The sequence below is a fragment of the Salmo salar genome, chromosome ssa20, assembly GCF_905237065.1.
Source record: "Salmo salar chromosome ssa20, Ssal_v3.1, whole genome shotgun sequence".
NCBI lineage: Eukaryota > Metazoa > Chordata > Actinopteri > Salmoniformes > Salmonidae > Salmo > Salmo salar.
In genome coordinates this window covers 9,808,560-9,824,634 of record NC_059461.1, presented here as the reverse complement: position 1 = coordinate 9,824,634, position 16,075 = coordinate 9,808,560, and the positions used below count along the sequence as shown (strand labels likewise).

The 16,075-nt window shown below is 47.1% G+C and overlaps 1 protein-coding gene across 11 annotated transcripts in view; it reads left to right on the top strand.

The window, feature by feature from the left end:
• The window catches only part of LOC106580145 (multiple C2 and transmembrane domain-containing protein 1-like), a 228,087-nt gene extending 212,052 nt beyond the window's left edge, over nucleotides 1-16,035 (top strand). For all 11 annotated transcript variants that reach the window (XM_045704316.1, XM_014160873.2, XM_045704314.1 and 8 more), the window contains 4 exons: nucleotides 1,756-1,865; nucleotides 2,296-2,405; nucleotides 3,635-3,732; nucleotides 11,554-16,035. In XM_045704316.1, coding sequence (XP_045560272.1) covers nucleotides 1,756-1,865; nucleotides 2,296-2,405; nucleotides 3,635-3,732; nucleotides 11,554-11,625 — 390 coding nt within the window. In that variant the 3' untranslated portion in view covers nucleotides 11,626-16,035. The remainder of the gene's footprint in view (nucleotides 1-1,755; nucleotides 1,866-2,295; nucleotides 2,406-3,634; nucleotides 3,733-11,553) is intronic.
• The last annotated feature ends 40 nt before the right edge of the window (nucleotides 16,036-16,075 follow it).

Here is a 16,075-nt window from a genome sequence, read left to right as displayed (position 1 = left end):
CCAGCTGTTCGTATCAAGCTTATCTCTAGAGCAGGTTGCTTTAGTCTAGTCCATATGTGACTGCTGGGGAGTGCGGGGGAGCAGGAAAAAACAAGGCTCTCCCTGGCTCTGTTTTTGCTACCTCCCTCCTATGTTTGAAGGCAGGAAATAGGAGTCAGCCCACAGTTCGAGGGGCATGTGGCAATGGTTTATGCTCCTCTGACTTCTAACCTATCCCCTCCGCCCCCACTCGCTCTCTCACACCGCTCCCCTGTCCTTCAAAACAAAACACCCGAGAACACTCCCCAGGCCCAGAACACAAAGCCCAACACAACCCAACACAATGGACTATGGACATGGGGCTTTGTTGGACCCAGTAATACAAAACAGATGGGGGGTGAGGAAAGGGGGAGAAAGGAGGTTTGTGAAATATTTGCAAAGAAAAATAACCCTGGGACACTGTCTAATTATATCTGTTTGTCTTGTGTGGTTTTTCAAGGAGGCCATGTGGTTTTTGCTGGCTGCATCCAGGTTCATTTTCCAAATATCTGATCCTTCATGGAGAGCAGGACAAGGGTTGCGATGGAGGGGGGCGATTGGGGAGCTCTGGGGAGGATTTGGGGTTGGGGCCTGGTGGGTAAAAAGATCCACTAATTCTCTTTAATGAGATGAATTAGCCGCTTGTTGTTTCTAGGATGTGACTGTTGCATTTGATTATTGAAGGCCATGACCAGTGTACCTGTAGCATTGTCATACACAGGTGGACATTCATAGATGTCAAATACTGCCAGGAAGTGTAAAGTGGGTTTGAAAATAAGTGGTTTTGAGTAAACCTGCCTGGCAATCAACAGGGACGGTGATACTTGATCTGGTCTTCCTTGCCCGTAAGTGACAGTCTTTACAAACTACAAGTGAACTTCCTGAAAGATCACAGGTCACCGTAGTGGTGTAATGCTGAATCAGTGCTATGCTCTTAGTCTGTCTTTGTCCCGAGACAGAGACGGAGAGCCCTGGTTTGCGGCCCCCTCTCTCCTCCAAGCATGTACACACCCCCACCACAACAGTCTGCGTCTGTCTTTATGTCCTCACTCACTCACCCACTCTCACTCAGCCAGTCAGTCACCACATCCTGTCCCAGTCCGTTCTGTCGGTCAGTCCTACAGCAGCTCATTGAGTGTTGCATGACTACTTTTGTACTCTGTCTAATAACTGGGGGCTTTTCCATTGGCCCGACGCGTAACTCTGTGGTCTATTTTGGCCCTGCTGATGTTCTCAACCGTCAAATGTTGAGAAGGAAGTGCTCGTCATGGCGCGGACGGCGCTAACGTTGATAATGATGTCACTTCTGGTGACATCACAGTGTGCTGCCAACAACAAAGCGGGCCCCGTCTTTGGCATTGGAAAGATTGATGGATCCCTTTGGCATTCAGCTAAATCCCCCCCCTATTCACATATTCAGATTTCCCCGTGTGCTCGCTGTAAGAGGGAAAACATTGGGATTCGTTCTGCTGACTTTCTGTCTCTATTACAGCCTGGAGAGTAGTCAGTCAGCTGGAGGAGGATCTCTCCTGATTTGGCTCCCCGCTTCAAGTCTTTGACGCTCTTTAAATGTTTTCTTTGTTGGAAGATGCATGTGCCCAGCCCGTCTCTCTTTCTCTCTCACTCCCTCTCTCTCGCTCGCTTTCTCTCTTTGCTCTCTCTCTATTTCTCTATCTTGCTCTCGCTCTCTCTTTCTCCTTCTCCTCCTTCTCCTTCTCTCTGTATCTGTCCTTGCAGGACCCGGAGAGAAAGGGCTTCATCAACAAGCTGTATGCCATCCAGGATGTGTGCATCAGTGTGCAGAATGCGTTGGATGAAGTAGCCTCCTACGGCGAGAGGATAAAGAAGTGAGTCGTAAGCTTCCTCCTCGGCGCCCGGCCCGCTGCTCCAATGCTCCCTCGTCCCCCGCTTCCCCGTGCCAGCGCTGTCGGCATCGCTAGCCCTCACCAACCGCCCCCCTGTCACATCTTACTCAGCCCCGCCAAGCTGGCTGGAACACACACACCATGCGCGCACACGTGCACCCGTTCATGCATGCACACACACACACACACACACATACACGTTTCAGCTACACACAGGGCAGAGGACAGGCAGTAATGTTATTGAAACTCCAAAGTCAGTTTCACTTGTAGGGTAAAGTTGGAGAATTAAAGGATGCATGTTTTTTTCCCAAGTAAAGAGTTTAGACTAAACGTGTTAGTCTAGACTCTTGAATCGTTTCGTTTTTTTGCTCTCCTTCAGGGCTAATACATATCTCTCCTACTCTCTCCACAGCACCTTTAACTGGACAGTGCCTTTCCTAAGCTGGCTGGCCATTGTTGCACTGTGTGTGGCCACTGTGCTCATCTACTATATCCCCCTACGCTACATTGTCCTGGCCTGGGGTGAGTGCCTGAAACGAAGTACAACTTCTAAAGGCTTTATAGAGCATACAGAAAGGCTGCATAAGCACTACATAAATGCTTCACAATGGTGCATAAACATACATCGTGCATTCGGTCACGTTTGGCCATTCACCAAAGCTACTGTACTTTTCCATTGTCTTATAAACGTAGTTGTAATATACATTTATAAGACTACAATGGAACAGTATAGTACCTTTGGTGAATTTGCTAAATGTGACAAAAAAACACACTGTATGTTTATACACTGTTTATAGTGTATGACGTATGCTTATAGATGATTTATGTAGGGCTTATGAAGCCTTTATATATGCTCTATAAAGTCTTTAGAAGTTCTTTGTTTACAGTACCTTTATGTAATGTAACCAGTAAGGTGGGCTAGATTGGGAAAGGAAAATCATATCTCCTTTATTAACCCTGTCATGTGGGTTGGTGTCTACTTCCATGGCACAGTTGCTCAGGGAACAAACTCAGTGAGTATTTCAGACAGAGCTGAGCAGCACCTCCTTGAGGGGTGGAGAGGGGAGCTCTGGTCTCTAATGGTGTCTGCACTCGGCTTTTGAAACACATTGAGTTACCTTGAAGGGCTCAAAGAGGGCTTTGATGACACAGGGAGAGAAGGAGAGAAAAATAGAGGGGGAAAGAGAGAGAGTGAAAGAGCATGGGAGAGAGATTGTGAGAGAAAGAGATCGAGAGAGAAACAGTGTCAGAGAAACAGAGGAGTTTGAGAGAAAGATAGTGAGAGAAACAGAGGAGTTTGAGAGAAAGATAGTGTGAGAGAAACAGAGGAGTTTGAGAGAAAGATAGTGTGAGAGAAACAGAGGAGTTTGAGAGAAAGAGAAAGAGAAAGACAGTGTAAGAGAAAGAGAGAGAGAAAGAAAGAAAGATAGTGTGAGAGAAAGAGTGTATGAGAGACACAGGAGGTTCGAGAGAGAGCAAGATAGAGAAAGAGAGTGTGAGTGAAACAGAGGAGTTTGAGAGAAAGAGAAAGATAGTGTGAGTGAAACAGAGGAGTTTGAGAGAAAGATAAAGATAGTGTGAGTGAAACAGAGGAGTTTGAGAGAAAGAGAAAGATAGTGTGAGTGAAACAGAGGAGTTTGAGAGAAAGAGAAAGATAGTGTGAGTGATACAGAGAGAGAAAGAAAGAAATAGAAGGTAGGCGAGCTCTTGTGACCCATGCGCTGAACAGCTCTCTCCCCCTCTGCCTGCAGGGGTGAATAAATTCACCAAGAAGCTCCGTGACCCGTACAACATTGACAACAACCAGCTCCTGGACTTCCTGTCCAGAGTCCCCTCAGATATACAAGTGGTGGGTGTGATTTCGTCCCTTCTTCCCCCACTCCTCTCTCTCTCTCTCGCCCTCCCTCCATACCTATGTATTCACTGATGTCCCTTCTAATAGTGATTTTCCCATAGTGATTCATATAGACTGCCTTATTGCTAACACATATTGGAAAACAATATATGACCATTTTCTTCAACTATTATTAAGTGTTTTTCCTGCTCAATACTTCCTGATTTCATTCCATGTCCACAGAATGAATAATGTTAAGTGAGTGAAGGCCTTTATGGGCTGACTGATTGAATCCATCCAGAAGTGGCTCCTATAGAGATGCTGTTGTGAGCAAGTCATTATAGATTTAAACCAACAGTTTAACCACCCTCACACGGTTTAGTTCTACATTAACCGTGAGATCAGATTAACGCTGCGGTCGCTGGGTTGGACGGTGGGGTTTGGTAAACTCTTAACTCCGACGCTCTAACGCGCCCAGCCAAGGTGCTGCCACTGTTTAACTGCAATTAAACGGCAGCTTGTGAAAGTGAGCCTGTTACGCGGCGGTGGCAGCGTCCTCTGTGACCGCTAAGCAATGCCTGGTGCTCAGGGCGTGCTGCTGGGAGCGGAGCGACACAGACGCGCACCCGGCCCAATCCCCTGCCACATCAGTGCCGACATGCTTCCCCTTTGATCGCCTGTTGGCCGCCACCTCTTTGATCTTTACAGGATCATAATCCTCCGCACCCAGCCCCGCCCCCAGCACGCCCCGTGCTGTTTTACGGTATTCCAGTGGCAAGTAGCCTCAACCCAAATGAGGCCAAGGTGGCTCTCTGCTGAGGTGTAGCCACCTTGCACACCTGGAGCCGCAGGGGCCGGCAGGTAGGAGGGCTTTATGAGCCCCTTAATGAGGGGTGGCTGGTCGGTATAGCTCACGGACGCGCTCGCGCACACACACACATGCAGACATGCGTACGCAAACACACACACAGGCGAAATTATGCACACACACACACAGACACACACACACACAGCCCACGGACCCTGGAGCTCTTGCTGCTGCTGCTGAAGGGTTAATTGGTAACAGGTTTCAGCACCAGGTTGCGACACCCTCGTCTCACACCACTATTCCCAGCCAAATATAACTTCCTGATCACCGGACTGGGTGCTCCGCTCCAGCAGCGGAACACTGCGAGCTCCATGGCTAAAATCGAACCAGAACGTTCTGCCCACCTCTGCTGTGCTGTACTCTCTCCTCTGCGCTGCCTCCGGTGGTGGGTTCCCCGCATTGCCTGTGTTTCTGGGTCACAGGGGCCTGCAGGGGCCAGGTCAGGGGAGGCTGAGGCTGGAGGGCCGCAGGCCTAAATGGAGCATCCCCTCCCTGGCGCGTGTCCAGCCGGACAGCTCTGCGGATAACAAATGAAGTGCTATTTCAGGGCCCTCGACACCTCCCACGCTGTCCCCCTGGTGGCTCTCTCTGAGGCCAGGGCAGGGCCAGCTCAGCGCTCCATGTCATTTTAGAGGTGCTTTGGAGCAGCCAGGACGGATGGCTTTCTAATGACTTTATATACAAAGGCCAGACAGGCTGCTGTGCCACAGATTGGCATGCAAAGGGCTGCTCTGTGTCTATTCTGTGGAAGAACTTTTGTACCCTCTCTCTCTCTCTCTCTCTCTCTCTCTCTCTTTCGCTCACTCCCTTTCTCTCTCTTTCTGTCTCTCCATCTCTCTCTGTCTCTTTCCCTGTCGCTCTCTTTCTCTCACTCTGGATGTGTATGCGTGTGCGTGCGTGCGTGTGGTCTCCCAGGTGCATATGTGTTTATTGTTGTATAACTTCTCACATTTATTTGGTTTGCCGATATGTGTATATTCAAAGAGACCGAGATTGTCTGTGGGCGTGTGTTTTGTGTTCTGAGAGCAATGGATCAAGCAGCATATTGCTGTTAGTCAGTTGCAGCATTGTTCATGAGGCGGCCATTGTTCATGAAGTGCTGGCGGTCGGGTTGGTGGGGCTGGATGGCTGCTACTCCCTCAGCTCTAGTGAACCCTTAACAGTGCACTTTCACTACAGCTACAGGGGCCTTTATAAAATGTGCTCTTCAGCTCACTGACCCTGGGCCTCGTACAGCACTGTGAACCACCTTTAAAGACTAGAACAAAGGGGGGTACATTGGTTGAAACCTCTACCTACTAGCCAGTTCACGTTGTCAGCTGCTTCGTTTTCCTCCGGCTTAATGTTCTTCATAGGCTGTAACCATAATGGCTGCCTTGTATACTTTCCCCTCTGGATGGCTGGCTGTGATTTTTATACCAGAGTAAGCTACCTTGCGTTCTAGGCTCGGGGAATCCTTCATGTGCCCTAAACGAGGCCAACAGACATAATCAACTTAAGTATTTCCAACCTGCCATTTGGGACAGCTCCGTGTACCAGCATGCTTTATGATGCCATTAGCCATGTGAGCTGTGGACTGCATAAGTAGGAAGATAGCAATTAGCATAGCAAGTGCTCCTTTATAGCCAGCGTAAAGTAGCAGGTTTACTTTAAACCCCTCCACAGAAATAGACACGCCTCGTCATTGAACTCCAAATGCACGCTGGGGACTTTATTTATTTTTTACAATCTTGATGTTGAGGATGGCTCTGATTGGCTGCTGAGGAGGGGATCCCAGAGGCCAGGAGGTCAAAGGCAGGGCGTAGGGGACTGAAAAGGGCTTAAGGGCTGAGGCTCCGTGTGAAACACCATCCATCACGTCTTCCACTCTGCTCTGCCACAGGCCCCCTCATCGTCCCTGGGACACATTTCAATCTTTCATTTGAAGCAAGCAATTAGTCTCCACTCAGCAGCCTACAAACTTGCTGGGAAAGCGTTCCGTTTGTTCTTTGTCTGTTTGCCTGCTTTCACCTTGACATGCTTCTCTGTGAAAACTAAACAGGAGTACCGTTGAGTCCCCTGTTTATGGGTGTCGGTACGCTAGCTGTTGTTTTTGGCACCGTTTAATACCCCTAATGCAAGGTTATAGGCATCACAAAAGATGAAGCCTGCAGCAGCTTTTCTCCCCCTGTAGAAACAGCATAGTGTAGTATCATTAAAACGCCCTCTCTGCCTCCTCTCATTGACTTATTTATATTTGCCTTTTCCCGCTCCGCTACCCGCCCGCCCAGGCGCCTTCAAACCGGAATCCTCTCGCTTAACGACAGGGCGACAGTGAGAGAGAGAGAGAGAGAGAGAGAGAGAGAGAGAGAGCGGTGCGGAACACCGGGTCCCGGGACACCGCCCCGCCGCCACCGTCTGACACTGCTATACAAAATGCTCTCTGGTATGCGCGGCGCCCCCTCCGCAGTGCACACTTCAAAGGCTGTTTTGTAGTTTGACTGTCGACATGGGGGAGAAGAGAGGAGGGAGGGTGGCGAGGAGAGAGGAGCGAGGGTGGAGCAGCCTTTGAGCAGCGCCAGGTCTTTTACCCACTGTCTCCCAAAGATGTTATCTCTGTGCTTCACACTTTGTTTTTAAACAAATTGCTAGCTCACTGTCGTCACCCTTTTCCACTCCCTCTCTTTCTCCTCTTTACCCCTTTGTTTTTTTTTCTCACTTGCTCCTCTCCCTCTCCTCTTTTTTGACTTTAACTAGCTCGCCACGTTTTCTTGTGCGGGGCGGTGTAGCTTTATTAGGAAGGGTGAGCGTGAGCACCAGCGAGCGGCGCCGCGAGTGCTGCACGGCGGGCCTGTCACCTGGAAGGTGGAAGGGAACGGGTGACGTGTGAGAGAGCGTCTCTCCCTGGCAGCTCTTCTGAAAGAGATCTTTTTTTGATTGAGCTATTATTGTTTTTCCCCCTTCCTTTTCTTCTATCTGGTTCCCTCCTTTCGATAAGAAAACTAGTTTCTCCCAAAATGCAAACTTTTGTTTGTCTAGTTTTGATTTTGATTTGAATGGCAACAGACAGTCCCAAATTGCTAAATCTTTTTTTGGGGGGGAATTGTAGGCGTTTTATTTTATAATGGGGCACTAGCAGGCAGTGATCTCACAATATCCTGCTTCGGATACTTTGTAGGCTTTTTCCTCACTCCCTGCATGCTTTTGAAAATATGCCCAATGTTGTCCAATGATATATGAACAACAGAACTCAGGAGTCAGGACTGTCACTGTGCTCCAGAAAGTAACCAGAATGGCTCCTGGCAAAGCACTTATTGAAAGTGAACCTGACCCACCCCCCCCAAATGTGCATTCACTCACTCACTCCCTCTCTCGTTCATGAACTCATTCACTCCCTCACTCCCTCACGTACGGACATGGCAGGATCTCAGCCTCACCCGACGATGGCACCCCGCCAGCTCTGCGACGGCCCCCTAAGCTCCCATAATGAAACTCTGACTGACACAGCGCAGCCCTGCATACCGGCAGCAGAACAGATGGGACGGGGCCGTATAAAACCTGTGTCCCCTGGGCTTCTGCTCCAGTGTCTGCTTTAGTTGGCCAGACGAGAAAATGATCCCCACCCACATGAGAACAGTATCTGTCATCACCCCCACTGTTATGTGGCTGGACCCTCTCTCTCTCTCTCTCTCTCTCTCTCTCTCTCTCTCTCTCTCTCTCTCTCTCTCTCTCTCTCTCTCTCTCTCTCTCTCTCTAACTCTCTCTCTCTCTCTCGCTCTCTCTCTCTCTCTCTCTCTCTCTCTAACTCTCTCTCTCTCTCTCTCTCTCTCTCTCTCTCTCTCTCTCTCTCTCTCTCCTTCCCCCTCCCCCCGGCTCTGTGCTCATCACCAGAACCAGCACAGATGTATAGGACCACTCTTCTAGTTCCTCCACTCCGGACCTCTCTCACACTGCCCATTCACTCAACCTTATTTGTTCAGCTGTAAATTGATCCTGTGTTTTGTCAGATGTTCTGCTTGTAGGCCGTGGACAGCGGCTCCGAATCAGTCCCGTCTCCTGTGCTAGCGATGCGAAGAGGAGGAGCGTATGGTCGCCAGTCACCGATCCCTTTATGGGTGAAACATTGGTGGTGACCGCTGTTGAAGGGGAGGTGAAATAGCGTACAGTGCGTGGCTGGTTAGGGGGGTTTAATGCAATGACCGTGTGACGTGTCGGAGTCATGTTGTGAGACAGATGAAGGCTAGGTTAGACAATGCCTGGTAAAGTGGCACTGTTAAGCAGTAGGAGACGAATGGGAAAGCTCTAGCTGGCGCTCTCAGACAGCCACGATGAGAGATTCTTGTGTTCCGGCCGCAGCAAACAAGCGACCACACTGGAGATGGGGAACGCTTAGATGACGTCAGTCACTTGTCTGGCGAATCTGAGAGGGTGTCAGTCAGTGTGGAGTGTAGTGTACCTCAGGCTTTCAGGGATGCCAGCGTAGTATGTCTCTGTGTGTTGCATGACTTTGTCTCTGTGAGTGAGGGGCAAATAGAGTGACAAGCCTTTGGTTTTTGAGGCTAAGCTACTATGCATGAACACCCATTACTGAGTTGAAAACGGAACTCCGCGGGATAGCTTTACCCCCCATGTTTAATGGACGATTCCTTTGTATCTATGAAAGAAAATGTGTGCTGCAGAAACATAACCATTACTGAATCCATGTCCACCTCAACATACAGTACCATAATTAGTATGAGGCTAAGCCTCGAGCTAAATGCTGTAGCCTTCATTTGTTACCCGATTTAAAAGAAACAATAACAATGGTAATGACTTAAAAATGAATGACCCCCTAATTTATAATGTTGTTGTTTACCCTTTTGTTACGACTGCCTCTCTCTTTCTCTGTCTTCCTCTCAATTTCAATTCAATTTCAATTTAAGGGCTTTATTGGCATGGGAAACATATGTTAACATTGCCAAAGCAAGTGAAGTAGATAATAAACAAAAGTGAAATAAACAACAAAAATGAACAGTAACACATTACACTCACAGAAGTTCCAAAATAGTAAATACATTTCAAGTCTTATATTATGTCTATATACATTGTTGTAACAATGTGCAAATAGTTAAAGTACAAAAGGGAAAATAAATAAACATAAATATGGGTTGTATTTACAATGGTGTTTGTTCTTCACTGGTTGCCCTTTTCTTGTGGCAACAGGTCACAAGTCTTGCTGCTGTGATGGCACACTGTGGTATTTAACCCAGTAGATATGGGAGTTTATCAAAATTGGGTTTGTTTTTTAATTCTTTGTGGGTCTGTGTAATCTGAAGGAAATATGTGTCTCTAATATGGTCATACATTTGGCACGAGGTTAATGCAGCTCAGTTTCCACCTCATTTTGTGGGCAGTGTGCACATAGCCTGTCTTCTCTTGAGAGCCTACAGCGGCCTTTCTCAATAGCAAGGCTATGCTCACTGAGTCTGTGCATAGTCAAAGCTTTCCTTAAGTTTGGGTCAGTCACAGTGGTCAGGTATTCTGCCACTGTGTACACTCTGTTTAGGGCCAAACAGCATTCTAGTTTGCTCTGTTATTTTTGTCAATTCTTTCCAATGTGTCAAGTACAGTAATTATCTTTTTGTTTTCTCATGATTTGGTTGGATCTAATTGTGTTGCTGTCCTGGGGCTCTGTGGGGTCTGTTTGTGTTTGTGAACAGAGCCCCAGGACCAGCTTGCTTAGGGGACTCTTCTCCAGGTTCATCTCTCTGTAGGTGATGGCTTTGTTATGGAAGGTTTGGGAATCGCTTCCTTTTAGGTGGTTATAGAATTTAACGTCTCTTTTCTGGAGTTTGATAATTAGCGGTTATTAGCCTAATTCTGCTCTGCATGCATTATTTGGTGTTTTACGTTGTACACTGAGGATATTTTTGCAGAATTCTGCATGCGGAGTCTCAATTTGGTGTTCATCCCATTTTGTGAATTCTTGGTTGGTGAGCGGACCCCAGACCTCACAACCATGAAGGGCAATGGGTTCTGTAACTGATTCAAGTATTTTTAGCCAGATCCTAAATGGTATGTCAAATTGTATGTTCCTGGCATAGAAGGCCCTTCCTGCCTTGTCTCTCAGATCGTTCACAGCTTTGTGGAAGTTACCTGTGGCGCTGATGTTTAGGGCGAGGTATGTATAGTTTTTGTGTGCTCTTGGGCAACGGTGTCTAGATGGAATTTGGATTTGTGGTCCTGGGAACTGGACCTTTATTGGAACGCCATTATTTTTGTCTTACTGACGATTGCTGTTATTCTCTCTCCCCCTCTCTCTTTCTCTCTCTCCATAAGTGTAGAATCTTTACCGGTTAGGTTACCTCTGGGTTAGAGAATATAAACACGGGAGAAAATCTCCAACATCGCCTTTCCTTTACCTTTCTTGCCAAAGGACTTTTTGGACACACAGTTGGGGTTTGTTCAGTGTGTCTCTCAGAGACAGGAGTGTGTTACGACTGTCTGGTCCTTGTCTGATAGAGAACAAAGCAAATGGAGGAGAAAATCATTCATTGTGTATATTTTAATGGAGGCTGTGTGTAGTTGGCCTCGATATGACTTGTTCTTAATCAGACTTGTACAGTTCCAAAAGTACTGCGTGGTCAAGCCTGGTGAATACAGTTAGCATTGCATATTGCAGGGTTTCATAGACGGAGCAACACAACACACTGCTGCACTGAGGGTGGAGCCGAAACTGCCGTAGCTCGTGAAGGGTTAACCTGTGTTTCCTGTATAGCCTCCGTGCACTCAGGGATGGCTCTGTACTCTCTCCAAGCTTTCCCATGAGCCTTTGCCCTGTTCTGTTTGTTTGTGTGATCCTTTCCCCCAGGCCACTGTTCCACACAGCTGGACGGACACACTGAGCCTGCCCAGGGTGCTCACTGACTCTATCCCAGCATCCTGCACTTTCCCCACCTGACCGCCCGCTCTCTCTCTCTCTCTCTCTTTCTGCGTGTGTGTTTTAACAGGTGCAGTACCGAGAGCTGAAACTGGATCTCAGTCATAGTCCAAATAAAAGAAAGAAAAACAACCCGGGGTAGCTGGCTTTGTCCGCCCACTGAATCTTCCCTCCCTCAACGGCCCGACACCAAGGAGCAGAGGAAGGCTGGTCTGGACCTCCTCAACTCTCTCTCTCTCTCCACTTTCTCCCTCTTCTACTGACTTTAAATATACATGTACAGGCTCCCGAAGTGTAATTGTCATTGTAGAAAGAGACAGCAAGAGAAAAATCGTAAATTCCGAGTTTAGAGATGAGCGTGGATGAAAGTGGACCGGACCATTCCAGACCTAGGTGTTTACAGCGTTGTACCAGTCTGACAGATGTACAAGTCATGCTCAACTGTGTGACAGTTATGAGTTCATCCAAAGAGGTTTCAGACATTTTTACATAATTCCCCGTAAGGAACATATCATTTAACCCTATCATAGTCAGAAAGCCGCTAACCAGGTAGAATGGACTGTCTACTTTTTTAAATCTGAACTCCCAATGACCTCTGAGTATAAGCATGTGGAACAATAGATAAAGAGCTTATTTATTCATTATTTTACAAAATGTTGTAAATTCTTTTTTGTTGTATTTACATTTTGGATTAAATTATTGGGGCGGGGGGGGGGGGGATTTGTTCTTTCTGCACCAAGCCTCCATCTCAGCCAGTATACAGTGTTACCTATTAGCCTCCAGTTCGTCCTGTCGCTCGCACACTGCACAGAGAACACTAAAACAGATAACCCTATAGTACACCCTTCATTGACATCTTTGAAGTTGTATTTGTACGTTTACACTTTGCCCACGTTTCTAATTGCCTCTCACCGCTTTCTGACTTAAATCAGCGAGAAGCAACTAGATATTTTAAGAGGTCAAATGTTAATTGTCTTTTCAGTTCTTAGGCCTATATACATATCACCCTGTTCCAGTGGTCCTTGACTATCCAAATGAATGATAACTTCAAAACCTCAAAAGATCCTCTTTTAAATGGAACTGAAAACTGCTGCAGTCCTGCCGATATGCCATTCTTCTGGTCTTCACTACCATCAGTAGCGCAGATCGGTGTTTTTCTACCCAGAAACAGGGTGTCGTTTCCCCCCAGAAGAGGCAGGCAAGTGTAGATTGCTGCTGTGCCACTGAGCTAATATAGATGTCACCCTGTGCAGACAGAATCGCCAGGCAGGCCTTAGGCAGCCCAAGCGGTAATCTTATTTGAAAGGCTGGTCTCCTCTCCTCTCATCTCCACATGTTGCCTCAGTGGGCACACACACACACACACACTCCAACACTGTGCCACAGGCTGGCCGCCATCTCCATCTGCCCCACCTCCTGCTCAACTTTGATCTCTCTTTCAAGGGATGAGTTTATGTGTATATGTGTATGTGTGTGCATGTGTCCCACTGGGCAAAAACCGGTTGAGTCAACGTTGTTTCCATGTCAGTTCAGCCCAAACAATTCTACGCGATGACGTTGGAATCAACGTGGAAAACCTGATGGATTTGCAAAAATTCGATCCACGTCAGGGAATTTCGCCTTTTTTCCCCCCCGCCCAACTTTGAACCTAAATCCAATGACCAGAGGAAATGTTTGGTCGATTTCAGGTTAGTTGACAATTTAACCAAAGGTAAATCAAAGGTAGACGTTGAACTGACGTCTATGCCCAGTGGGGTGTTTATGCAAAGCAAACAAGCAAGCTGCATGGAGGGTGTCCCCGTACACTGTGTGTGTGTGTGCATGCTGGGTGTGTATGCATTCTGGGTGTGTATGCATGCTATGTGTGTATGCTACATGTAAATATGCACCCATGCACGTTTCTGGAGTTGTCTGTCTCTTTTGGCTCTGGAGAGTGATGTAGATGGGACTGAAAACTTGTTGGGCCAGATGCTGCGTTTGGTGGTGGAGAGGTCGACCGCTAGACGAGCAGCCAGTTAGCCGCTGTGTGACAAGACAAGACGATGGGTGGCCAGAGACCGCAGGGCTTTGCGCGTATGTGTGCGCACCCTCTTTCCAAAGCCCTCCCATTATCCCTCTCACTCTCCCTCTCTCATTCGTCAGCGGTTAGGATCGTGGCCCTGTCTGAAGGGAACGTCTCCTGGGTCTCTCCCGAAAGCATCTGTTGAAAGATCACAGCGTAGGCTACATCTGAGGGGCCTTCCACTCCTCCACATACCCCTCTCCCTCCCTCCGTCCCTTAAACTTCAACAAGCGTAGATCTGCCACTTTGGAAGGCCATTGGTTTGGTTTGTTTTGAGAGATGCACTTGAAATACAATAACATGCTCCGTGGAGAGTAGGACCTACACGGGTTACATCATCCTCTCTACAATGCAGACTCGTGTCTATTTGTATTGCCTCAAGGGGACAGTTTGAAAACCTGAGTATGTATGTGTGAACTACTGTACGTGGTATAATTTACAGTAACTGTGGTGGGTATATTGTGTGTGGTCTTATATCCAAATATTCCAAGTTTTATAACATTGTTTTGACTATGTTTGCAAGCAAACCAAAGTGATTTATTTGACACGACAGAAAAAAGAAGCTAAACAGAATGTATCGGACGGACATAAAGGAAAAAGGAACTTTCATTTGCACCCTTTTTTTTTTTACTCAACTTACTTTTTTTGGAATGATGTACATAATATGCTTGTAAATGGTCTAATGTTGGTTGATGATCTTGTATAGGTGTATGCTTGTCATTTCTCTCCGAGGTATTTTCGCCTGCAGTGTTGCCTGTGTCATCTTCACTCTCCTAGTCCTGGCCAATGGTTGTAGAGGACAAGGATGGGGATTTGGGGTGGGTGGGGGCAGTAAAGGGAAAGTTATGAGAAAATAATGTACATCTAATACGACCAATAAATTCACCAGATGTATGTCGATTATTTTGGGAAAACTTGTAAAAGATTAAATATTTTGTATCATCTTTGGAGATTTTTCATTCATTGCCAAAATGGCATTGAGCTTCACGAAGACAAATACATAGCCAGCTACACAAAAAGTTGGTTTGAAGTGGATACCACCCGGGAGGGCCCTTGAGGCCCCTGTGTGAATCCTCTGACCAGATCATTTATTAGTCTGGGAGTCCCTCCACTGTCTGAACCCCCTCCATCTAAACTCCTGTACATCACTCCTCACAGCCCCGTAAATGACGACATGCATACCCAGCCAATGGTACTCCCCTCCACAAGAAGAGGTCAGGAAGGAACACTGGGTTATTAGTCTCTCCTCCTGACAAACACACATCATCCACACATATCAGGATGTAATCGCTAGCTCCCTCTAACACACAATCACACACTACAGTATAAGCCCATCTCTTTATTGAAGTTCCCCACTCAGGAAATAGTTTGTGTGACCAGGCTAGTTTTAAGTTGTATTCTTGAGCACCCAGAGGTGGGCTAGTCTCTTACTCCTGGTCACCCACCACATGGCCTGCAGATGAGGCTCTTCCATCTCTGTCCTGTGCCCCCAGCTCAGGACACTACGTGACCAAACATGACAGGACCCATCCGGCTCAATAGATGCTTCCACTGCCAAACACAAAGATAGACCTTTGGTGAGTGTGTGTGTGAGTACGTGCATGTGCGGGTGCATGTTCAACTGACACGCACCTCAGTTTGTTGCCCTTTCAATTGCTCTGCAATCGAATGCTAAGCAGCATGGTTGCTCACAATGGTAGAACTGCTACTGGAAAACCTAGTAGGTGCTACTGCAGTGAGTTGTTGCTTATTTTAAAGACTCCTGACCCGTACCAGCCACTATAAAGAAGTGAACAGCCTTACAGGGTTAGAGGTTACTGTAGCTTCCCCTGCATAGGAGAAGACTATTTGGGGTAAGAGCATGTGTAGCTCTGCCAACATTCTGTTGATCTGAGTTCTGTTGAGTTGTAGTTCAGTTGTTTTGAGATTCATTTTTCATTCCCTGTAACGGATTAAGCTCTTATTAAAGTACTATTGTTATTGCTTATAGACACCTGTCTGTCTCGTACTGCATGATGACATGCACGTGACACCTACGGGCATGCCACACAGTAGGTGTCAAAGGGGGGGGGGTGTCTGCCCTAAGATGGCCGCCATAGTAAAGACTACACGACCCATAACCCTGTGCTATACAGGTCACCTGGTCTATGTTCAGTTGCCAAATGTTCTTCAACATTGCAGATAGAAATGCCGTGAATAGAGCCAATGTAATTCCTTATTTTACATGCCAGAGAGGCATGTTTGATCTACATAGCCTATTTCTACAACATTCAATTCTGCAGAAAGTGTCGCTGGCCCGAGTGGCCTTACTATATTGGCAGCACCTGCACTGCATTGGGACTCTCCATAAACCTTATATTTTTGAAGGAAGGACTTTGGTTCAGTTTGAGTAAGTTAAATGCTCTGACAGAGCTAGCCCATTTGATTTAGTGTGATTCATTTATTTCTAAGTTTGTCATTAAAAAGTATTTATTTTACCTTTCACCTGCATCCTAAGTTTGTACTGTGATTTTTCTATTGGTGATCCTTG